The following is a 24,608-nucleotide window of genomic DNA, read 5'->3' as shown; positions in this document are numbered from 1 at the left end:
TAATAAAGTTGAGATAACATTGCATGTTGATTTTTGTTAAAAGTTCCGAAGCGCAACTTTCTTTTTGTCGACGATTTCATGTGGATAAAACCTCCCTTATAACTTCAGGCCATTTATGGTAGAAAAGAACCCCATATGCGAAAATGCACCGTGCGGATCTGTCTATACACCGGTAAAACTAACCTTATTGAAATGAGGTAAAAGCAACATACAATGAGCGCGCAGTATGGCAGCTGCTACTTTGCAAACAATGCGTGTTATAGAATAAATAAACGTGCTTTTGATATATATATTTCCACGGTTGTTTCTTTAAAGAAAAGAAAAACCATCTCAGTTGGTGAAGCATGGGGAAGATGAGCTGTGCAAAATTTCTCGTAATCGAAAATAGCGTCGAGTGGCCGCGATTTTTTCCCTCAAACGGGAATGAAAGAAATATGTAAGGAGGGAATAAAATAGCCTTGGCAGGCTTCCGATGAGCAGCTTGTCTGAGAAACGAGAGGAAAAAAAACGCGTTATGCTTTCACATTGCCGGTTTTTCCCGTTAAATTAACCAGAATATGATGAGCCTTTTTATATTTTTAAACTGTTCCTTTTCTCAAATGAGAAAAGACATGCCAGGAATTGAATTTCTTTCTTTTGCAGTCTTGTACATATTTACATTAACAAACGAACTCTGTTGATCTAGTACGAGCGAATTAATTACCCTTTAAATTCGGAGAGGAAAATATTCCTGGTAATATCCAATTTCCACTACGATTCTAGAATATCAATTTATATACAAGGCTAATACGTAGTTATCCAACAACTAATCCTTAAACCGTTGGTTTTGGAAAACTTCCAATCGTAAAGAATATTTCAAATGATGTCACGCATCGTCCCGAGTCGTTTAAGGAAAAGAAAATTATTTTTGAATAGGTTACGAAATTTAATTTTTATGCGGTCCCCTTGTCTTGTAAGTATGTATCACGTGAAAAATTCATGGTCCTACGTGGAAAAAAAAAAACATTTCTACGGCCAAATCCTGCCGTATTTTAGCTAATTACAGTTGAAGCATCTTTTCTGCTGAAAAATGGGGGTCGTACACAAAATTATTTCAGAGACAAATGATGTTGATAAATTTAATTTGTTCATCGGGAACCACACAACAAACCCAAATGTTTTGAGAAATGAAATATTGAGAAAATTGTATTGGTTGTTGGATGTAAGTTTTTACACGGCCCCTCAAACCTTAATTTAAATTATGCATTTTCTGTGAAAAGGCATGCCTAAAATTCAATGTTTCATAATTCGGCAATTTCGGCCGTGAAAGAATTTTTTTTCCATATATCTTTGAATGTATTTTTTACGTATAGGACCATATAAAATAAATTTCGTAACTTGTATGGATATACTTTTTTTTTTACTTCAACGGCTCCTTTAATTATTGAGGGACAGCATTTCAAGTATTTTTTGCAATTGAAGTTTCTTTTAATACTAATTGTTTAAGAATTATAGCTATCAGACTTTTTGTGAACCCTTCTATAGTGAATTTTCGGTGTGAAAAAACAAAAAAAATGATAATTGTCCCGAGCCCTGTCAGCCCCCACCCTTGTGGGGGCCATGGCTATTAGCAACGATAAGAATGGGCACCTTGTATACCAGGGATGCTCAACCTTTTCGAGAGCGTGGGTCACTCAAGTACAGCAATTTGATAACTTGTCGCGGGTCACTTTTAAAATTCTCTTCACACGGGAATACTCAAATCGATCCCGAGTAACCCAGAGATCAGTCGATTGAATGACTCGAGTTGCCCGTTCTCTCACACGGTGCTACTAGAAACATTTCAAAACACAAGATACTAAAGAAAGATGACGCAGTTTTCACAGTTCCTTATTTTCACACGATCGTGAGAATATTTGCCAATATTACGTAGTGAGAAAATAGACAAGAGACATTTATTACTGTGTATGGAGTCACGAGGAGACATGTACTGTGACCGGTTAACTAGAAATGGCAATTGTTTAAATGAGAAAAGGCATGAGAGGGAGTTGTGCCAATACCATTCTATATTTGTATATGAAAGAGCATACTACAAATATAAAGAAATCATTTTGAATCGTGATTTTGGATTAGCGAGGAGACAGCACCTGAAGTCGCCAGTTAACTGGTAGCATATGTATTACTGGTTCACGTATGTATCTATAATCACATTAATTTGATCATTTGATCATTTTTGTCGCACCACGGTCATTTTCTGCACACGAGGGCTAATTAGACCGGGACCTACAATTTATTGCCGATTCCGAACGGCAGGCTTGTTTTTCATACTCATCGAGAGGTTGGTGCGCTAACCCCTCGATGGGGGACTCCCTGCGGTAGCAATTTTTGCTGCGGTCAAGTCGCCGTTTTTTGTTGTACCCCTGTGTCAGGAAAGTTTTTCTGACAAGGACGAACTGGGTATCGAACTCGCGACACCTCTAAACATCCTTTGGTACTTTAGGCGAGCATCTTATCGACCGGGCTACCGCGCCCCTAATCACATTAATTTTTTTCCCTCGCAGCTAGAGGGGAGCAGGCGGGTCTACTGACCCGAGTGGGCGCAAATTTCTCCCTAAACTTTTTCGCCATTGCAAAGGGGCGCCAAAATGTGTGCTTGTCCCGGCTGACCAAGCACCTAGTTGAGGCACTGTTCGCGGGTCACAGCAGATGACTCTGAGTGCCACATTTGGCCCACGGGCATTCAAAGTGAAACCTCGATATAACGATACTTGCGGGCCAAGAAAAAAATGCTGTAGAGAGGCAGCAGTTTAGAGTATAGACATTTCCAAACAAGACTTGAAAAATATTGTTGTAGAAGAATTTATCGTTATATCGAGTATCGTTGTAGCGAGATTTTACTGTATATTATTTATGGTCGTTGTTAAATTTACTGAGTTTTTCTCTCTCCAGATTACTGAAATATAAACTTCAATGGAAGTGAACGTTTTTTTTTTAATTGGTTATTTAACTTTTTTTTTCAATTACCGATCAAAAGAGATACGATGCGTTACAAAATCTCAGAATTTTCTTTCCCCTACAAGTTAAGTAGCTTTCGAAACTCTTCCGAAACTGCACTGGCACTTCGTTATATAAATTTGTTGTTAGAATAAAAGCTAGGTTTTGAATTTCTAGGTATTAAAAATAGCATAAAATTGTATCTTTGTTACCGTGAATGCATTCTGTATTTTTAGAAGAAAAAAAGCGTGAGTAAGGATCATTAGTCTTAATGGGAGTAGGCATTACAAAATCTATCAATGTGGCTCTTGTCTGGCAACTCAAAAGAACATAAACGTTTACAGTGATGCGTGTTTTTTTTAATAGTCACTGAGGTATCGGGCTTCGGAATATGAGCAAAATCAAATAGCTCAAATTTTATCCTATTCCGCTTTTCTTTTTTTTGTAAGAAACGTTTTACATATACAGTACTTCAATAATATAGTTTTCCCATATTTTAGGATGTATTTATAGATTTATAAACTTTTTATTCAGTTCAGAGGACTGTCATTTCTTTTTCACTCAGGTTGAATTGCAAAGTAGGAATTAGATTGACCTTCATTTTCATACGCAGTATTCTCATAAAAAAAGCCCCCCCCCCCTCCCCCCACATCCACCCGCACCGGAAAAGCACTCACGTTTAATCGTAACTTTATTCACTGTATTCTTCTGTGACTCGCACGAATTCTATTCGAGAAGGTGAAATATTTACGTTTCTGCAACCGTGAAGAACAATAGGATAGTAAATGTGTATGTGACTGCGCAGACAGGAAGTCCGTATTGAATTCCAGTCATTGAAATATAGGTGTTCTACGTTTTAGCTATTGTTTATTTTTCACAAATTCATCCTAAGAGCTATATATATTCTGAATTATTGTTGGCTCTCTCTCCGAAAAGGTTATTAGGATAGGAATTAACTGCTGCGTGTGGAACTGTCATGAAGAAAAAAAACCTTGTAAAAATTCTGACCTTTTCCTTTGAAAAACTAAAAATCCACTTGGTTCTCTTATACAGTATACTTATTCGTTTTTTTTAAAAAAGCGGGGAAAATAAAAGATCGAGACCTTTGCTGTGCAAACTAAAGTTGCGTGATTTGTACAGCTGCTTGCTGACAAAGAAAAATTCATTTTAACCTGACTATTGCATCTGCAGACACTGGTTCTAGAACAAATGTAGTTTGTAAGTGAATCTTGGAAGTTTCGCATCTGTGTTTATTTGAACTTGGTTAAGAACCAATAGAAATTTTTAAACCATTCTCGTAGTGCGAACGTGAAGTTCACTTGTTTTTGCATATTTATCCTCAAAGAATTAATTTTAAAAGGGCATAGCTTCTCCATCGATGTCTTCTTTTACACTCCAAAATACAGCAGATATCACAAAATAAAGCGTAATTCAATATAGATATGCGTAGTCCGCGATTACGCTTTTTTTTCTTAATTTTTCATTTTGCATCCGCGTAATTTTCTTATTCACCATTCTCCGGATCAACAGCTTCTACCCTATGGGTTCGAATCCAATCTTGGACATAGATATTTTTATAGCCATTCGAGAACGGCTGTTTAAAAGTAGGTTTATATCCTGTTGGTTTTCCTGTGATATGACAATTCTTTTTTTTTTACATCTTTCTAGTGCTTGTAATATATATTGTCTTGTTGAGATCACTAATGTTTATTCATTATTGTAAATGGTTATTGAAGTAACTAATATGTCTATCCATATTAGAGATGGGACGTATATTCGGCTGCTATTCGGTATTCGGCATTTTTGCCGAAGATTCGGTTCGGCCAAATAATGCTTAGGTATCCGAATATCTGTGTGCATCTAAGCACAACAAACTAATTTTAAAAAATTATATTAATTGGAATTTTTCGCATAAATTAACAATTTACTGGTTATATTTTATTGCGTGGTGCATACCTATTGCCCTTTCTGTGCAAGAGGTTATTGTCAGGGTGAATTTCTATGGTAAGTAAAACATGAAACTGAAAATAAAATCCTACTGCAATAAGGTGAAAGTGAGCATGAATTACACAAATTCAGTAACTGAAGGATATACTTAGACAAGAAATGTATTGAGAGAGCTGCTGTAAAGGGCAAAGAACATCTAGAGTGGAAAAATAAGTTGTGAATTTTATGATGCATTAAAATACTTGAGTAAATAATGGTTGACATTTTCTTAATTAGATGTAAAATTGTAATAAGTGTTGAAAAAAGAATTGATTCTGTAAATACAGTGATACGTCGGTTTACGAATTTTTCGGCTAACTAAAGATTTTTTCGTGGTTCTTCTGCTTCGGTTACTGAATACAGATTCAGCTAACGGACATTTTCGATGATATGAATGCACACACTAACATAAAATAGCCGCGTCGTAAGCTGAATTTTCGCACCAGTCATCAGAATTACTGTCACAAGGGCCCGATTAACTCGTGTCCACCTCGGAATCTTTTAAAGATGTACCCACACTTCTCTTTCTGAAATTCTTTGAACCATTTCATATGAAATGAAAGATTTAGCTAAAATAGAAAATGCGTTGAAAAAAAAGGCAGCCTATGTTTTCAAAGCATGGCTACCTTTGCTCTGAAACATGCTACTTTTTTACTTCTTTCAGTGCAAGACTCTTAGCATCAAGCTGAAGTCTGGGAGGTTATCTTCTCCATGTATCAGACACGGATGAGCTGACCAAATCACAAATGGAGGGGGACACTTATGAGCTCGATTGGGCTGTGTCAACTCTCATCTTCCTGTATATTCTCTTTTTTTATATATATATACAATTTTGAAGCTGTTCATTTTAGCCTTTAATCAGTTTTTGCCTTTTTTATAGCAGTCCTTGGTGATTTAAAAAACTTATCTTTAAATTTTGGGTAGAAGCTGGAGCGAACCTAATGATTTTCCATAGAAACCTAATGGGAAATCACGTTTCAGCTAACGAACGTGATTCCAGAACGAATCATCTTCGTTAGCCGAGGTATCACTGTAACATAAAAATAGAATATATCGTTAAATTTGATTGTCAGTATCATGGCTATAAAAATCTTTCGGTTACCAGTTTTTCAATATTTATTTAAATAATAAATTGCATGATTAAAATTCAATATCAATCATTTGAAATTACCAATAATTTTATTTTCAATTAAAAACGGAAATTTTATTTATAATTGTGATGAAATTTAAGAAAATTGTTATTCGCGGCCGAATCACTATCCGCCCCATCCCTAATCCATATTGTACGCTGCTAAGAAAAAAAAGCACTTCAGTGTTAGCGTTATTTTTTTGTATGAATTCTCCAAAAGAAGTGAAAAAAAACTAACCAAACGCGCGTGCGCTGCGGTTAGGTGGGATCGAAATTTCTAAGAATCAGACAGGGAATTTTCGATATTTTGCAATTATCTGTTTTGAATTGAGAAGTGGCTAGTGATGTATACTTTTAAGTTTAAATACAGTTTTCTATTCATAATATGAAACGTTATTTAACCACTCCTGCCAACCAACTGGTGCTGTAACACGTTCTCGCGCAAAAACCTTTCTGCAAAAACAAAAAATAAACGAACAAAATAATAGTATTGAAATATATATATTTATTTTCGGTGAATATAGAAAAACAGGCTGGCGTTTGGAAAAATTGTAGGTCCCGATTTAATTAGCCCTCGTGTGCAGAAAATGACCGTGGTGCGAAAAAAATGATCAAATCACTTTCTGACTCTATTTCACACGGTGCACAATGCTTGTTCAGCCTTAATAAGATGGCCTGGTAGTTCAAAGATGAAAATTGTTCTATCCCACACGATATACATATTGCATGTAAGGCCGGGTACACACGCGGGACTGATACGATAAGCGATACAACCTGCAGCCCGTGTCAAGTCATAGGTTGTATCGCTTATCGTATCGGTCCAGTGTGTATCCGGCCCAACTTAACTGATGATTCAGGTATTTGAGTAAAAAAAAATTAGATAAACTTTCATCAGAATTCTTATTTATATAGATAAATATTTTTCGAATATTTAGAACTTTTACGTATTTACAAGCTCCTTTATTGCAACAGAAACCCCATTAAAATTGTTTCATATTTTTTTAATTAAAAAAACATACTTCTCTAGAGTCAAATATACAGGGTGTTTCAAAAAGAATCATCCCGACTTAAAAAAATCAAACTATTCAGCTTTTAATCCGTTTTGATCGAATAATGTATGGGTAGAAAGAGGGAAATCGCGAGTTTCACGCAGTTGCCGACAGGTAGCGCTAATGCTCTTCCTTCGACCGCCACTTCAGTGTTTATCAAGATGGCGACTGCACAACAGAAATCGTTTTGTGTTAAAAGCTTTGCGAAGTGCGAGTCCGTAACAACTGTTCATCGTGCTTTTCATCGACAATTCACTGGTGTTGAACTTCCTACCGCTCAGAGCATTAGGCGATAGTATAAACAATTCCGATCCGATACACAGGTTGTCTGTGTAAAGAGAAATCCCCTGGCCGTCCCCGCATGTTAGACGAAATTGTGGAGTGCATCCGACAGAGTTTCGCATGTAGTCCAGAGAAATCCACTCGCAGTGGATGCAAACATGCTCGCAATAGTTTTGGACGAATTTGGCTACCGTATATAGACATATGCCGTGCATCCCAAGGTGAATATATTGAGCACCTTTAATTTGGTTTGTAAAAAACTTTGATTAGCCAGAGTTCAATATTTTTCTTGATTTCAAATCGGGTGATTCTTTTTGAAACACCCTGTACACTCGTGACTCCATTTTCTATACCCTTCCGTTTTTCTTATTGAATTTCGTGGTCAATAACTAGCCACTTTCGTGAATCGAATTATTCAATTATTCAAAGCTTACGATAAGAACAAGTGGTGTCGAGGTTGGTTGCCAGTGATCTTGGTGTGTGGGCTTTTAGGGCTCCTACGCGAGTCGCTTACGATTTCATTGGTTTAGTAGATTTTCAGTAGCTCAAAAAAGCCATTATGAGATAAAAAAAATTATGAATAGTTTCATTAGGTCTAAATTGCCATTCAAAGAAAAAAAAGTAGTGACACTGTGGTCAGGATGGGTAAAATTATCTGAATTGGCTGAACAAATCGTTCAAGGAAATAGAGAATTGTTTCATTCTCGTGTTTGTGTAGGCATGTTTTCTACTCTACCCCACTTTCCAAGTTATTTACACGTAGGTTGGTATCACGGCCTACTTCCTGTTTAGAAAAGACAACCTGAAACTTGTGCAGTTCTTGAAGTTCTGATTAAGTTTGATGAAGAGATTTTCAAGCTTTAAATGCATTATGAAATATCATCCACCATATTTCATTGTTTTTTTCACTTTCTCCCAATTTTCTGTTTATCTCATTCTGCGTCGTTGTGTCCCTATTGTGTCATTATTTTATTTTCTCTATCGATTTATTCACGTGTATTGAAATTTTGGGTGCGATCAACTTATTCCGTGAATGACTGAAAGTACTACTAAAGTTTATCTTTTTCTAAAGTTATTGTCAATCATGACAGATTTTTCTATTCACTCCAAAAAAACACGGCACCTTTGTCTCTTAAAATTTTGTAGATAAGCCGTGGTTTTTTTCTTTTTTTGAAAAAACAAAAGTTCTGTTCTCTATTTCTCATAAATAATAGTGTTTGTTATCATTGCATCCATATCAAAACGCCTTATCAAAATGAATACAATGAAGAAAGACGCGTTTGTTTGGCTGAATTTGATTTCATGATTGATTCATTTCAATCAAGTTCTTGTTTGCGTTTCGATGTGTCAAATAACGAATGAAATTTGAATACATTTGTCATCGTGATCACTCAAAGGTTTGGAATCGTATTCTTCAAACGATAAAGTAACCAATTTAAAAAAATAGTTCGTATTAAGCTTGTTTGTTTTTTTTCCCAGAAACTGTGCAATGAGAGTTTCTTGTACGTATCCGGAAAATTTTTTAACGAAGTTCCTTTATTGTTATTGTTGAAAAAACAATAAAATGCAACTCTATATATAATAGTAAACAAAAGAGGTTAATCACCTTAGTAGTGTATTGTTATTTTATCATCAGGAAAGGGAGTGATAAGCGATAAAGTGATGCGTCAATGGTTGCTTTGCAGATTTGCTGGCTTTTAAACTAGTTTATTTGCTGAATGATCATCAGCGGGACTGATTTTCGTTATGTTTCAGAATGAAAGTTTCGTTCATTATAAGGGAGATCTGTTAGTGTTCATGACCTATGGACGGTTTTTGTGTCTTTTACTGCTTTCAAACAAAATTCTGGGAGTTAAGATATCTAATTATTTCATTTCCTTTTTTTCAATTTCATGCATGGTTTTAGAATGCTCAGATATTATTCAGAGAGTTATGAACTTTTGACGGATTCCGTGCTGATTGATATTCTTTTTGTCACCTCCAATGTTTTCGGTCTTATAATTGAAGGTTTTTTTATTATATAATTTTCGAGTCATTAGAAGCGTGTATATAAATGAGATATAATAAAAAAAATCCTCAATCACAAACTAAAAAGTCACCAATTCTTTTCCAGCTTTAACGATTAATGTATAAACAAGAACATATTCAAACTAGCTTTTGTAAAAGCTATAGGAAATGCTACAGAAAGTTACCTACCTCTATGTTATCTTCATCAGTAGGTGTTGTCTCACTGGCAGCAGGTTGATCTTCAGTCGGTGACTGTTCACCTTCGTTATTACATGGACAACAACACAGAAAGCCCTCGGAGTCTTCCACGCACATATCAATGCTGGATTTTTGATTAGCGATGTTTGTTATCGTTTTACTTCACTAAAAGTGTTGTTTGGGTTCTTTTACTTTTTTTGCGAGTAAAAATTGAACAGAACACGAAGAGATTGTGCAGCCCCACCCTATGATCTTTTCACACCCGGCTTTCGCCGGTAAACACGAACATGAGCACGTGCAACTATCAATTGCTCGTTAAATGAGCGCGCGACTAACGTTCGCCTCTCGCTCTTCAAAAAAAGTTTGCTGAACGCGATGTTATGTGGCGAGAAAAAACAACATACAGAAAATCATCCAAACGCCAAGTTTTGTCCCTCGTGACGCCAACTAAACTAAGTTGTATATGAAGGCGTGTGTGTGTATTACGGAATTTTTTTTTTACTTCGTGTTTATTCTCTATTCTTAACATTTATAAAAAAGCGGATTTTACGTAAATAATATACCTGTTTGTGTTGTGTGCTATATTTTTCATCGGTAGGCCCTATAGATTTACTTGATTGAATTTTTCGAAAGTATTTTTTGCGTGTATTATGAATGTATAGAATAATAATTCAAACACTCCGATTCACATTTTCAACCTTATTTCAAGTTACACCTAAAATACAGTTCAATACTTCTGAGTTTTTATTTGAAGTTTCTGATCTCGATAAACTCAAAATTTTACCGTGCTTTGAGGACGCGTAACATAATTTCCGTGCGTTACTGACTTGGAGAAAGTTGAAAACCGCGCGATGAAATCTGGTTTCTTTACACAGAATTTCAGAGTAAAATAGAAACATTGTTTCTTTTTAAATCAAACTATTTTTTTTTACAAATTAATAAAAATAGTTCATTTTTTATATCCAATTTTATATCCTTAAAATTACTTTGATAATGAATAAGTTACTATTATAAATTAATTTTTTAAACGAATTTTTAGTCGACGCCGCTTATTAGAATCACGGATAATGTTATCCTTCAGGTATTGTTATCACTTTTGCAAAGAACGGAACAGACAAATATCATAATATTGGAAAAAATTCGTTTATAGTTAAAAAAAGGATTTCGGATAATGGTGTGTGTGTGTTTTGTGCGCGTTTTGAAGCAAAGGTTTAACTAAACTTACTTTTTTTTCTTCAAGTTATCGTTATCGGGCTGCAAAACTGTAGGAGGCTATGTAGTGTTCTCTTCCCCCCCCCCCGCCCTTGTTGACATAATTCCCCCCCCCCGCCCTTGTTGACATAATTCCCCCGTATTCAATGTTGTAATCAGTCCGTAGTAGTCGCTGTGATCCATGTACACTGCTCAAAACAATTAGGGGACAACATGGTTTTTACAAAATTTCGCAAAGATGTATACCGATAAGTAACATAAAATGAATCATCCATAATTTAAAGCCTAGCAGGAAACGGAAGAAGAAAACTTCATATGCAAATCAAAGTTCATGACGTCAAAAACCAGAAAAAGGAGATAAGGGCAGAAATCGGTATGTTGCAGAAACGTCTGTTTTACTGCCGTAACTGTGAAATTCGATTGCGCAGTATTTTTTTTTGAGACAAGGTGACTTGAGGATGTCTCAACAACGTGATTTACCGGAATCCATGGCATGGCGTGTTATAGGCAGACTGGAATCCGGGCAAACACAACGTAGTGTCGCGGACGCTGTTGGAGTCGCCAGAAGTGTTGTTGCAAGGCTGTGGAATCGATTCCAAGAAACAGGAAATGTTAGACGTCGACCAGGGCAAGGTCGGCCACGCGCCACTACAGCAACTGATGACCGGTATATACGGTTAACAGCCCGTCGAAACAGAACAGAGAATGCTACGCAGCTGCAAAGACGATTGCTCTTGGCAACAGGACGAAGGGTGTCCAGCCAAACAGTACGTAATCGGCTTCATGAGGGAGGGCTCTATGCACGTAGGCCAATGGTCTGCATTCCGTTGACCCCACGCCACCGTGCGGCCCGAAGAAGATGGGCTGCTGAACATCGAGATTGGGAGCAACATGATTGGAGCCAAGTGCTGTTTACAGACGAGTCCCGATTCAGTCTGGAGTGTGACACCCGACGTGTTCTGGTATGGAGGGACAGGGGCACTCGAAATAACCCCGCATTCGTTCGTTAAAGGTCACAATACAGACGAGCTGGTTGGATGGTATGGGGTGGAATCAGCATAGGCGGACGTACGGACCTGTATATCATTCGGAATGGCACTTTGACGGCCCGAAGGTATGCAGACGAGATACTGCGACCTCATGTCATCCCTTACGCTGGAGCCATTGGAGATTCCTTTGTTTTCCAGGATGATAATGCCCGACCGCATAGAGCTCGTCTACATACAACAACATAACAAAAAACAACACAACACATGAACTACACACAAACTGTATACAAGAGTATGACCTCCCAAGGGACCTTATGTCCGTCCAGGGCAGATCCATGAAAATAATACCAAAAATGTTTTCTTGTGGCCAACACATCGTTTAATATATACACGTATGTGTTACACACATATAAATTGCCCCATGGTTTTTATTGTATGTGTTTATTTGTCTGTCTTAAAACTTTATATACTATTTATGATATGGTATTTTCCACATATGTTTTAATCAGAGTTTTATATTTTTTTATGCATTTTTCATTTTTTATGTGTGAATCCAGGGTATTGTAAATTTTCGGTCCTAAATAGATAAATTGTTTTTTTATTATAGTTTTACGAGGAAGAATTATTTGAAATTGCGTCCCGTTATTTCTGATATTTATTTAGCTCAAATGGGAAAAACCCCGTTTTAGAATATTATGAAAAAAATGAAATGATTGATTATTTTGTAACTAATTGTGTGAGAAAGAAAAACAGAGTCGTGTGCCATTTTACCAATACCCGTTTACCATACGTCCCATTCGACCAAACGGGATGTATGGTTACCGTACTTTCAAACGGGACTTTTTAAATTCCTTTTTTTAATAAATGTGAGAGTTCGGAAATAAGTACCGTTTTGGTATAAAAGATTAAGTTTTTTTTTTTAAATTTCAATTTTTATTGAAATTATACTGCCCACAACCCATCAGTTCAAGGCCGCTTTTAGAAACCATGATCTGTCTCCCCATCTTCGATGCTATGCTTTTCAATTCACCCGGTTTTTCAGTTTTCAGTTTTTATCATTTCTGAGCCAGCCACTGTTATATCATCGTGGTTTTAATTTTTCATTGTATTCTTTTATGTAATTTTACATACACCTCTTTTAATAGTTGCGTGTATTTTATTTGTTTCGCCATGTATTTTTATTTCACTTGCTTGTTTATTTTATTCTATTCCTTTGTATGTTTATTTGTTTTTATCCCCTCTTTGTGATGTAAGCGCCACCCTGCCAGTCATAATAAATGAATGAATAAATAAATAAATAAATATTAGCAAATAACTTCTTTAATTTCTGTTATTAAGTCTGTTGTAATGTCAGATAATTAATTTTTCTAATTCCTCCTTCATAGAGCAGCGCCACCATGATTTTAGCTGAGCGAAACTTTTCTCAGCGACATCCGAACTCACATCATTGACTTGCGAGTAAGTTACGCAGTACTGCATATCGTGACGTCAACTTACGAACAATTTGACTTACTCCCCGATTTGCGAATACCGGGACATGACTGTAGTTGAGGTATCTCTTTTGTACAAATATGTCGCAGGCTGAGGTTATTGTGCTTCTTTACAGCCAGTGAAATATCACTGAGTAATAAGTGTTTGGCGGTTAGTCTGGACGTCTACCCACTTAATCTCCGTGTTTCCCTCTCTGGTAGTGACTTGAAATGTACATTAGAGTTTTAGGCTCACGTTCTCCACGTGGGCGAGGGTTGAATTCACGTTAAAAAATTTTATTGTTACTATGGTTGTTGCTTTTAGAGTTGTGTGGTGTAACTCCTACGGGAACTGTGGAATAAAGTACATGGAAACTTCATAAACACAATGAAATGCATGAGGAGTGTTTCTTTCATACTAATATGCTTACAGTTAGGATTATCAAAATACATTAATTGGATATTTTTAGATGAGAAAGCAAGATAAGGTGAACTGTTTCTTAAAAGTAACGATTTTTTTCAATTGTATAGGTCTACTGCATGGAAGATATTTGTTGGGTGCTCTAATAATCGAATGTGTTTACCCTTTTACGATGTGTTACCTTATGTCTCGTCTCTGAGTATATGGAAGAAATACATTTGCACTCGCTACTTTCTCGAGACGCTTCGTTTTGGTAACCCTGTGAACGAAAATTGTTTTTCTTCTTTTACCCCCTCAGCAATAAGTTTTTTCCCTCGCTACAGTTTGACGAGTACAAAAAAAATATTGCATTACTTAGGGGAAGGGTGACTGGAGGTGGGAAAAAAATGGAAATCTGCTCCTGTCATTTTTTTCCCTTTCACATTTCCTGTTTGTTAGCAATAATACCACTTTTTTAGATTCATCTCTGCTAGTTCAACTGTACATTGCCCAATGTTTTTTGTTAAAAGCCTGTACGTAAAGGGGTTAATACAGTACTGCTCATAGTTTTATCTTTTGATTCAAGCACGTGTTTTTCCCCGTTCATCATGATAAATTAGCAGCTTTGTTGAATTTCACATCACATTGAATTCCCGAATATGTATGTTAGTGACTTGATTTCGTCGAGATTTTGATATACGTAAGCTATTTCTTTCAAAAATAGGCTCTGAACACATCTCTCATTTAATTGCGAAAAGTGACGATCGAATAAAACTGTCGATTTTAGCATCTAAATTAATTTTTGTTGATATGAGTATTTTTTTTTATTACTTACCCATGATTTTATAAAGTTCACGATATCGATCCGGCCAATTCAATGAAAAATGTATCCAATATCTAATTTTCATTGCTAGTACTTTTTCCCCAATTCACCTGCGCTCCATCTTCTACGAACTTTTTTTATGGTTAAGAAACAAAACGGTTATTGCTCGTTGCACAAGAAATTACGTGTTTTCTACGCCATTTCGCCTTCGCCGGGTGATATGCCCACGCTGTTTTTTTCTTCTGAATCGAATGAATGTCTTCTACGTAAAGGGTTCTTTGAGGACGTTATTTCTACCCGATTCTTTGTATCTCTTAGGGTGGTATTCACCGACATGATTTAAACTATAGTCATGATTTTTGGATAGGAGATCGATACACGCGATTAGAAACCTGAATTTAGCCAATCCGAGTGTCAATCTCCTATCCAAAAATTGTGACTATAGTGTAAATCATGTCGGTGAATACCACCCTTTTAGTGTCGTAGATCAAGTAATATAAAACCATTTATCGTGTCCCTGGCTTCGCATTGATTAGTTAGAAATAAACTTGAACACTTCCCTTACCATTGCTTCTCGAAGTAGGCGATATCGCCTCTGACGTCGGGTGCTGGAACGATCAGGAGGGGGAGGGGTGATAAAAGCTACGGGTCAATGCAGGATCATATAGATTGGCTTTAGAAATAGGGTGCTGCATTTTTTTCTGATAAAAAAATTGTCCATGACGGCAAGGCTTAGTCCGGAAGACTCCGCTTTATACAGACTTCTCAAAAATAAATATTCGGTATGTTCCAGCACTTGGGGGAAAAAAGGAAAGTGTAGTTTGCTCAAAGTTAGAGGGCTGAGTTTTGCAGTTGTATGTGTAATCTGCACTTTCTGTCTTCTACTTGGTTCAAACAGTTTGTGGCTTTTGTTTAGCGATTATATTGTGTGTGTACGATGGAGTAAGAAAACCTAACACATGCATATATAAACTTTTAATATAATCTATATAAGCACCTCACCTCTTTCTAAATCGAAAGTATGGATGCCTGGACTTATTTGTTTTGTGGTTCTGCTTTTTTGAAATGGATGGCCGCCTCGATAGTAGAAAACCAATTTCGGGAATCGAGTTCTGATAATCGTGATGCCCACAGAACTGCACAGGAGCCGTCTGCTCCTATACCAATTCTAAACCCTTCCCGTCTTGTCCCAAGTTGCACTTGAGGACACGTGATCTACTATTCTGACCCATCCGAATGTAGCTCGGGCAGAGGAATTTTATATCGTTCAAGTTGTCTTTCCTGCATTGTTTCCCCATCAGCATTTTACTCACTTCTCCTCCTTTCTGACCAAAAGATCGTGTGGCATCACACATTAGGTGCAAATGACTTTTTGTGAGAAGTCCACTTCATATTAGCTATATTTTAGGATCAGGAACTTATGTAATAAAAAATACAGGATAAAAAAAATAAAGCGTGTTTTTTCAATATAAACTGCATAAACTACGCCTGATTTGTTTTAGTTGAAACTCTAAAATCTAATTACTTCAGTACTTGACCGTACATGCACCTCAAATGCATTCCTCTGCTGAATTTTCAATGAATCGGTACATGCAGGAACATGTGTAATTGTGGTCCTAACGTATTTATGTTGTGGAAGTTATGCTTGCTTGTTGTCACTGGTGCTACCATTTTATCTTCCATATTTTAAAGTTAAAATGGCAAAATGCTTGGATTTTCATGTTATTTAAGAATCGTGTTGAAGGTCTGCCTGCGGAGAGACTTTCTCACAAATGAAAGACCGTCTTGCATTCGCGCCTTGAGTTGGGAAACCGCTTCAATTACTTCAGTAATGTGAACTTTACCGGAATGCTAAAGTTCGCAGTCACTCTGATAAATTGAAAAAATGTTTTTCGTCACAATTTTTAGAAGAAATTCCACGGTAATTGTACTATTATGTTCAAAAAAGCTCATGAAAATACGCATTTAGAAAGTTTGACCGTCAAACCCGGTATAAATTGAGCCTGGAGAAGGAATAAGTATTCTTACCTCAGAATTGTACCGAGAAGTTCACTAGCCAGCTGTGTTCAACAAACTTCTAGAGCAACGACTAGAACGTTTTGCGTGGTCCATTTTTTTATTTATAGAAAATCATTTTCAGGCAATCAAGAGACATTCATGGCCAGTGATTTACTGGTGCAAGAGCAGTGAATGAAATTTTGGATAGCTTTCTGTTCTGGAGCAGTTGAAGAACTCTAGAATATTTTAAGGAAATGGTTGAAAAAAAAGTTCTGAATTGCATTTGGTACTATTATGGTGGACTGCTTGAAGAAAAAATAGAATGCAGCCCCTTAGTTATTAAAAATTCAGTGCTCAGCCTTCGTATATAGCCGTGCCATGTTCATGGTTTTCGTAACCATTCGATTGTAAAGATCAGCTTCTGAAAGGGACGAGAGAAATGCACAGATTCCCCGAAAGAAGTCGTAACCTCAGTCTGAGAGGTTGTCGTGAACCAGTCTTCTTCCTGATTTGCGTAAAGGGAAAAGCCTCCTATAAATACTATTAGTCTCTATCTAGGAGACCATCTCAAGTAAACTCTTGCTTCAGGTACCTTTGATCGTTACTAAATTATAGGTTCTCGATGTATGAGCCATATAATCCCCGAAATTGTTAGAGAATTTCTTTTCGCGTCCGGCAGTCTTAAGAGTTACAGCAAGATCCCGAGAAAGGATGTGAAAAGAACGAGAGATAGAACAAACTACAAAAGACTTAACCCCTGGAGTGATCGTGATCTGAGGCGGATCAGGCCGTTATCAAAGCCAGACATTAGCTCAGATGACCATCCAGATTAATGAAAAGAGTTGTGCAATCAGTAGACGAAACATGCAACGTAGACTGCTCTGCATAGGCTTAGGGAGACTAAAATGAGCCAATCACAATAAAACTATTTAACTTGATACAAATTATCGATCTTAATGTCTTGTCTGACAGGTGAGTTAAATAATACAGTGAATTTACCATCGACAAATCAGGTCGGAAATAAGTAGCATGGAGTGCAAAAATGCCACTGGACTTTAATTTACCTGGGTCCCGGGACCCAGGTTATTTGAAAAATCTGGGTCCCTCTGAAAAAAAAAAATTATGCCCCCAATAATTCACTGGTATCACATTGTAAGTCCCGAAGGACGCGTGAACAAAATTTTTACGCGTCCTTTTCCGAAATTCCGGATAACGCGTCAATGGCATCTCTCGAGTAACGAGCTCATTGCAAGTGCAGCACACTGATGGATGGCTGAAAATATGAGCAGCTGAAAATAAGAAGATATATATACAGGGTGTCCTGAAAGTCCTAATTCGTCCTTTGTCTCATCAACCTGTCATCGTAGAGGTATGGTTCTAATTTCAAAAATGCTCAAAATGTGTTCAAAAATCACTCTGTACCAGTTTCGAGAGTGAAAATACAGTGTGTCATAAAATAAAGAAAACTAAATTTTTATACGGTCCCTGTATGCTGTAAGTCCCATTTAGAAAGATGTTTTCCTGTTTCTTCTGAGCGCAACAAAAGAACTCCCATGTTTTTAACTGCAATATTCGCTGAGATATTTGAATTTGAAAGTTGGAGAAAAGGTGGGAAAAAAACATAAGCAAATGAGCAATGCTTCTCTCCCTCATTTATGCCGTTCTTTCCCATCTTTTCTCCGATTTTGAATTCAAATTTCTCAGCGAATATTGGACTTAGAAACTGGGGTTTTTTTGGGGGTGGGGAAGAGAATTGGAAGTTAAAGGAGAGACCGTGTAAAAAGATTTTTTTTTTATTTTATGGCACATTGTATTTTCGCTCTCGAAACTAATACAAAGTGATTTTTGAACACATTTCGAGCATATTTTAAATTAGAACCATACCTCTACGATGACCGGTTGATGAGACCGAATTAGGATTTACGGGACACCCTGTATATCAGTCTTCACGACAGCAACGGGTGAACATGAATGCGTCTATTTCGTATTCGCAGTGTGCTATACTCAAATCATATTTGAGGTTATACAAACATTTTTTCCCTCGATCTAACTACCGATTTCCTCATGGAGCACTATGAAACATTTGGCATAGCACAGTTTGGGAACCACTGATTTAGCATATCTGATTAAGAAAATAAGGCTGTCCACCTTATCAATTTTTTTTTCTATTTTTACACTGATTTTATTTACATTTGACAAATAGGTGCTTAAAATGTGTAAAATAGATTTTTGTAGCATCGATTAATATTATATAACTATCAATGCGATGTTTTTTTGTACAGTTGACATTTAAAAGTAACCGTAAGTCAAAAAAATAACAAAGTCTGCTTCTGGGAAAACCCAGCTTAAGCTCTACGGCGCTTACGTATATACGTTTTTCTGTTTCCGCCAAGTAAGAGATTCTTATTTCCAAAGATATTTCGACAAAACACAACCGAATCAGAACTTTTCAAAATGTTTGTCGAAAATATTGAAATCAAAATACGAGAGTACTCTTATCCGTTATTTTGATACGATTAGAAATAAGCCCATAACCGTCTCCCCAAAGCCAAATCGTTAATTCTGAAAATTTGTTTCGATATAATTTAAAAACTGATTTAAGTAACTCAACTCCATACCCAATAGTGCTGCGAGTGTGATTGTACTAAATTAATTTTTTCTAATAAAAAAAAAATAATCAAAACAACGCAGATTTTGGATTTTCATCAAAGGTGTCCTAATTCCGTCCCCTCTTTCCAGGTGTTATCTAGACATTTATTTTAGTTGCTTATATTTATTAGTGATATTAAATATAATAATTAGTTAATATATATTTATATATATGCAAGGTGCATAGCAAACAGGGGGTATGCCATTTTATTGGTGAACCGTTAATGCTAGAGGTATAATCCAAATAGAAAAGTTTCCAAATAACGTGTAGTACTTAGATATGTGATTCATGTTTCAGGGGGGTTGTATAGTTATTAAAATTTAAAAAAAATAAGTTTTTATACGATCCCCGTGGGGCCCAAAACCCAATTACAAAGTTGTTACCTTGTCTCTCTTGATGCCAAAAAAAATCCATGTTTCTAAGTGCAATATTCACTGAGATATTTGAAAAACGGAGCAAAGTTTGGAAAAAACAGCGTTAAATGCAGGTAAAACGGTTTTTTTACTTTTCGAGCTGTTTTTCCCTCCAACTTTCCTCCGTTTTTCGAATTCCAATATCTCAGTGAATATTGCAGTTAGAAACATGGAAACTTTTTTTGGTGGGCATCAGGAGAGACAGGGCAACAACTTTTTAATTGGGTTTTGAGGCTCACTCTGTATAAAAACTGTATAAAAACTTTTTTTTGAAATTTTAATAACCGTACAACCCCTTGAAACATGAATGATATATCTGAGTACTACACGTTACTCAGAAACTTTTTCTAATTGGAAGTATACACCTCTAAGATGAACGGATCACGAGTAAAATGCCAAACCCCCCCCCCCCTGTTTGTTATACACCCTGCATATATAATTAGTTATATTTATATTGCTTATATAATTATTGCTTTATCATATTTATATAATTAGCTTTTTTCCCCATGAATAAGACATAGAAGTGTTGAACACAGTGTAGAAAAGGTCACAAGTGATCATACATCAATCAAAATGAATCTAAGTCAGGAAAAAAAAAATACATATATACAGGGTGATTGAGAAAAGATGGGAAAAACTTTAAGAGGTGATAAAGTACTCACCAATACAAACAATTGTCATCAAAAATGCATGGTCTAACATTAAACGCAAACGTGCTAGCACGTTTTGAAACGGCATTCCTGTTGAAATTTATCGGAGAAAGAAGAACACCGCGCATGCAAATGTAACCTGGGGAAGAAGAAGAAACCGTATGTAAATCTGCGTCACGGTAAATAAAAGGCGCGAACGCCAGCCATGTAAAGTTATTCCAACTTGCAACCGTTCTAACAGTTGTAACGTACTGGAAAATGGCGCACTGCAAACGGAAGTACCGCAGAGGCAGCACGAATGTACGGTGAGCGTTTTTCCCACAGGTGGTTGCCCAATCCAAAAACATTTGCTCGCTTGTATCGGCAGCTGTGTGAAACGGGATCCTTATTTGCTTCCCGGTCTGATGCAGGTCGTACACGGACTGCCAGAACAGCAGGTGTGGAAGACGAGATTTTGAAGATGGTGGCAGATCGGCCAACTACAAGCACACGAGCTTTGGGCCTTAGCCTTGGTGTGCCACAATCCACGACATGGCGGGTGCTGAAGGGTGAGAGGTTGCACTCATACTATTTTCAACGAGTCCAAGCATTGAATGAAAAAGATTATGCTCATCGCGTAGACTTCGCCCGCTGGCTCGTACAGCAGAGTGCAGCACGCCCAGATTTTGTGGCAACTGTTTTTTTCTTCGATGAATGCACTTTCGCACGAGATAGTGCATTTAATACCCACAATAAACGTGTCTGGGCGTTTGTAAATCCACATGCACATCAGCGACGCTTCTCCATCAATGTTAGGGCAGGAATCATCGGCGACCACCTAATAGGACCGTACCTTCTGCCGGAACGCCTTGGCGAAGGCAACTACTGGACGTTTCTGCAAGGGGTGCTGCCAGACATGCTGGTGTGTGGTTCCAGCACGATGAAGCTCCAGCCCATTTTAGGCGAAAGGTACGGCACTATCTGGACGTCACTTTTCCAAACCGATGGATCGGGTGAGGTCGACCTGTAGCTTGGGCACCATGATCTCCCGATCTGTCATGTCTTGATTTCTTTTTGTGGTAACAGCTGAAGAGTGTGGTGTATGAGACTCCTCTTGACTGTGAAGAGGACCTAATCGCAAGACTTTCGGCTGCTGCTGGGGAGGTTCGCGATATGCCTGGAATATTCCAGAGCGTTCGTCAATCCCTCCATCGCCGCTGTTATTGCATCACCGTTGGCGGTCACTCTTTTGAACAATTATTTTAAATTATTCATTAAAATTGCTTTTTCAACGTATACGTTATTCTTGTGTTTTCTCCTCGTATCCTCGATTTTACTATGTAGCACGTTTGCATTTCATTTTAAACCATGCATTCTTTGATGAAAATTGTTTTTGTGTGTACTACCGCCTCTTAAAGTTTTTCCCATATTTTCTGAATCACCCTGTATATATCACAAGAATATGCATGACGAGTTTCCCTCTGATCCTCAGAGGGGACGAATTTAGGAATTCAGCTATAGCAAAAATTGTGACTGCTCCCGACTAAACGACTACAGCTGCAATACTATGACGACTATGCAACGCAATATGCAAGTAGTGGTCTATATCAATAGCTAACTGAAAAAAAGATTCGTAAGGAGTAAATATAATTGTAAAAATTTGATTTCGAAACAAACTATTTTTGAAAAATTAAAGCTTAAATGAAGAGAGCAAAGCAACTGCGTCACTGCAGGTAGTTAACTGAATGGTTGTGAAGTTTCCTCGCATTCCCTCCCTAGATAACAGCTCTATACATGCAAATTAGAGGGGGTGGGATTTCGGGCATTTTTCCTTAACGCTCCGTTTCATCTTCGAAAACAAACAACTTGAATTTTCGTGTTCATCAAATCGTGGTTTTAATAAAATTTCAAGCTAACGTATAATACATATTAGGCTCTTGTTATGCTAATGGGGGGAGGGGTGTCCTTTTGAAAGTGAACAAATATTCAGTGGATTTATTTTGCTTTGATCTTCCCCCTTGCTTTTTATTACTTTGGTGATAAAACATTGTCTGTTTAGTTTATTGCTGAGATTAGTAGCACGATTAAAACAACTTGCACTTCATTGGCTTTTGTCCGTTCGTAAATAAGAAACTCTTTCCACGTTAAATTTTGTAATGACGTAGCAGTTTGCACTGTCTGATAAAATGTTCAAAACGTTTATCTCGTGTCCACCGTGAGAGAAACTTTGTGTTGCTTATAGAAGAAACCGAACATACACATTGAGGGGTATCTCACTGTTTCTTACTGGTTTCACAGTTTTTAAGTGCTTTCGCGGATTTCAATTTCAAGTGAGTTTTTTCTAGGAAATTTCGTTTTAGAATCTCATTTCTCTTTCACTGGTTTTTAAATGATTTAGAAGTATTACCCAATTTTAATATTTCAATGAATTAGAACCATAAAGCTGGGAAGCTATATGGACATCAATAAAAATTCCCTGTTGTAAAAGAATGTCTTATTAGATCAAGGATTTCTCGATCACTAAAAGCTAACGGACAAAACAACGTCGCATAATCGTCAAACTTTACCAATGCCTATTTATTCAAGGTGTTTCAACATATAAAATGAGATAACAATATAGCATTTATTAAAGAAAAATATTTTTTCACCTCCTCAATATTTAGAGATTAGCAGACTAACTAGTAACACTTAAACAGATTCTGACTCGAATCCCAGTTAGATACATGCAAGTATGCCTGTTCAGAATTGGTTACGAACTCAGCAACTCGGTCTAATTATTCGTTTATTATTAAACTTCGTTTATTCTAGATTTTTATTGAATGAATTAATTATTTACCATTATAGAAACATTTATAACCATTTTTAAAGCTTCTATCCCGTTGTTATAAAATGCAGAATTTACCTATCTTCATGCTTTTATAATGGCATTAAAATCATCCATAATACCTAGAAATGTTTTCTATCAACACACAAACACACGCAGTTCATTCATTATTATTGAAAACCATATAATTTCATAAAAAGAGTGAGTTTAAAATTTTTATATAGGGACTGGTGCGAATACAGGCTCCCCTCGAACTGGGGAAGGGTGTGTATAGTGAACGGGGGAGGGAGAATGTCGACCTCCCGCCTGTGCTAATAATACACTTTTTCATCTTGATGGGCGATCGTCCCCCTCCCCGTATCCGCGTTATACATATAAACATGTACAAGGGCAGATCAATGTTCAGATGATTTTATATATCTATCAATAGATTTTATCTATTTTCTGAAGAAAAAACTCGTAATGAATAATTTTTTTTTTATAAGAGTGCAATATATATATATATATATGTTACTGTTGAAGCCCGAATTGGCAGAGAGTTTTGGCCAAAGTCAGATTTTCAAAAACGATTTGAGCTTTGGCCGGCCAATTCCGAAGTGGCCGGAGATCCCTTGCCAAAATTCGATATGCTGATGTAGGACGGTCCGGTGGGCGCCAAATAAATTTTTTTTATCCCCATGTGATATACATGGCTATATACAGTGTGGTAACTATCGACTGCTCAATAATTATACACGTGATTCCTTGTGGAAAATTAATACAGGAAAAGTGTTAATAACTTTTTGAAATTTTGTGACATGGTCATTTTTCTAAGTGCCAGTTACGCGCCAAATACCGAACGAAAGTAAATTTCTCCCTCAGCAGGGAGGTTGCCCCTTTTCAAAAATGAACTAAAATATTCAATCCCGTTAGAAGCCATGTTCGGTCTTCTTTCGCGATTTGGCGCTTTTTCTCTCCATGTAGTGTCATACTATAACCTTGTTATTACGTTTTAGCTTCGTCCACTATATTGGCAAATTTGCCACCAAATTTTTAAAGTGTTGACAAATGAGATCTATTTGAATGTTTTTTAACCAAATCAAAACTTTTTTGCCAAAATGTGGTCATTTGCTCTCCATTATTTAGTGAAACTTTGGAGGGGAGGTGCTTACACAGTGCATAGCGTTTACCGTGCTATCTTTTATTTCACTGTCTTTCGAATTAGATCTCATGTTGGCCAATAAAACAGGACAATATTTTTTAGCAACTTTCATCGAAACTGTTTGCTTAAAAAGTTTCAATGTAGGATATAAAAATGGTGGCTTCACGAAGAGGAGTGGTGGGAACAGTAAAATAATAATAACGATTCAAACTTTTAATCAGACTAATTATGTTATGTGAATTGACATATTCAAAAACAATTATTGGTTTAGGAGTTTTTGTATTCATTGTTCATCGAGTCACATTTTCCTACCAATTTAAGCATGTTTGATTTTCAAATTTCCTTCTGACTGCAATTGATTTTGATAGCGCGCTGAAATGTTAATAAATTTACTTTACATTGTCACCAGAAAGATTTTGATACCACTTGAAATTTA

General features: G+C 36.7%; 2 protein-coding genes across 5 annotated transcripts in view; one reads left to right on the top strand and one right to left on the bottom strand.

Moving 5' to 3' along the window:
• Nucleotides 1–9,978, bottom strand: part of LOC149080603 (fibroblast growth factor 1-like) — a 39,355-nt gene extending 29,377 nt beyond the window's left edge. Inside the window, exon 1 of the mRNA XM_089239752.1 lies at nt 9,616–9,978. Within this exon, the coding sequence (XP_089095878.1) occupies nt 9,616–9,741 (126 nt within the window). The 5' untranslated portion in view covers nt 9,742–9,978. The remainder of the gene's footprint in view (nt 1–9,615) is intronic.
• Nucleotides 1–24,608, top strand: part of LOC149080602 (ATP-binding cassette sub-family C member 1-like) — a 140,549-nt gene that overhangs the window by 14,197 nt on the left and 101,744 nt on the right. Inside the window, exon 1 of one of the 4 annotated variants that reach the window (XM_089239746.1) lies at nt 22,438–22,537. The exons of the other annotated variants lie outside the window; for them this stretch is intronic. The gene's annotated coding sequence lies outside the window, so the exon portion shown is untranslated. Of the gene's footprint in view, nt 1–22,437; nt 22,538–24,608 lie in introns of those variants that run through there. 4 annotated transcript variants of the gene reach the window in all.

Source organism: Pholcus phalangioides, unplaced genomic scaffold, assembly GCF_987345545.1.
Source record: "Pholcus phalangioides strain wild (caught in Gottingen) unplaced genomic scaffold, Ppha-v1.0 ptg000011l_1, whole genome shotgun sequence".
In the NCBI taxonomy this organism is placed as follows: domain Eukaryota; kingdom Metazoa; phylum Arthropoda; class Arachnida; order Araneae; family Pholcidae; genus Pholcus; species Pholcus phalangioides.
This window is presented reverse-complemented; position numbering and strand designations above follow the sequence as displayed.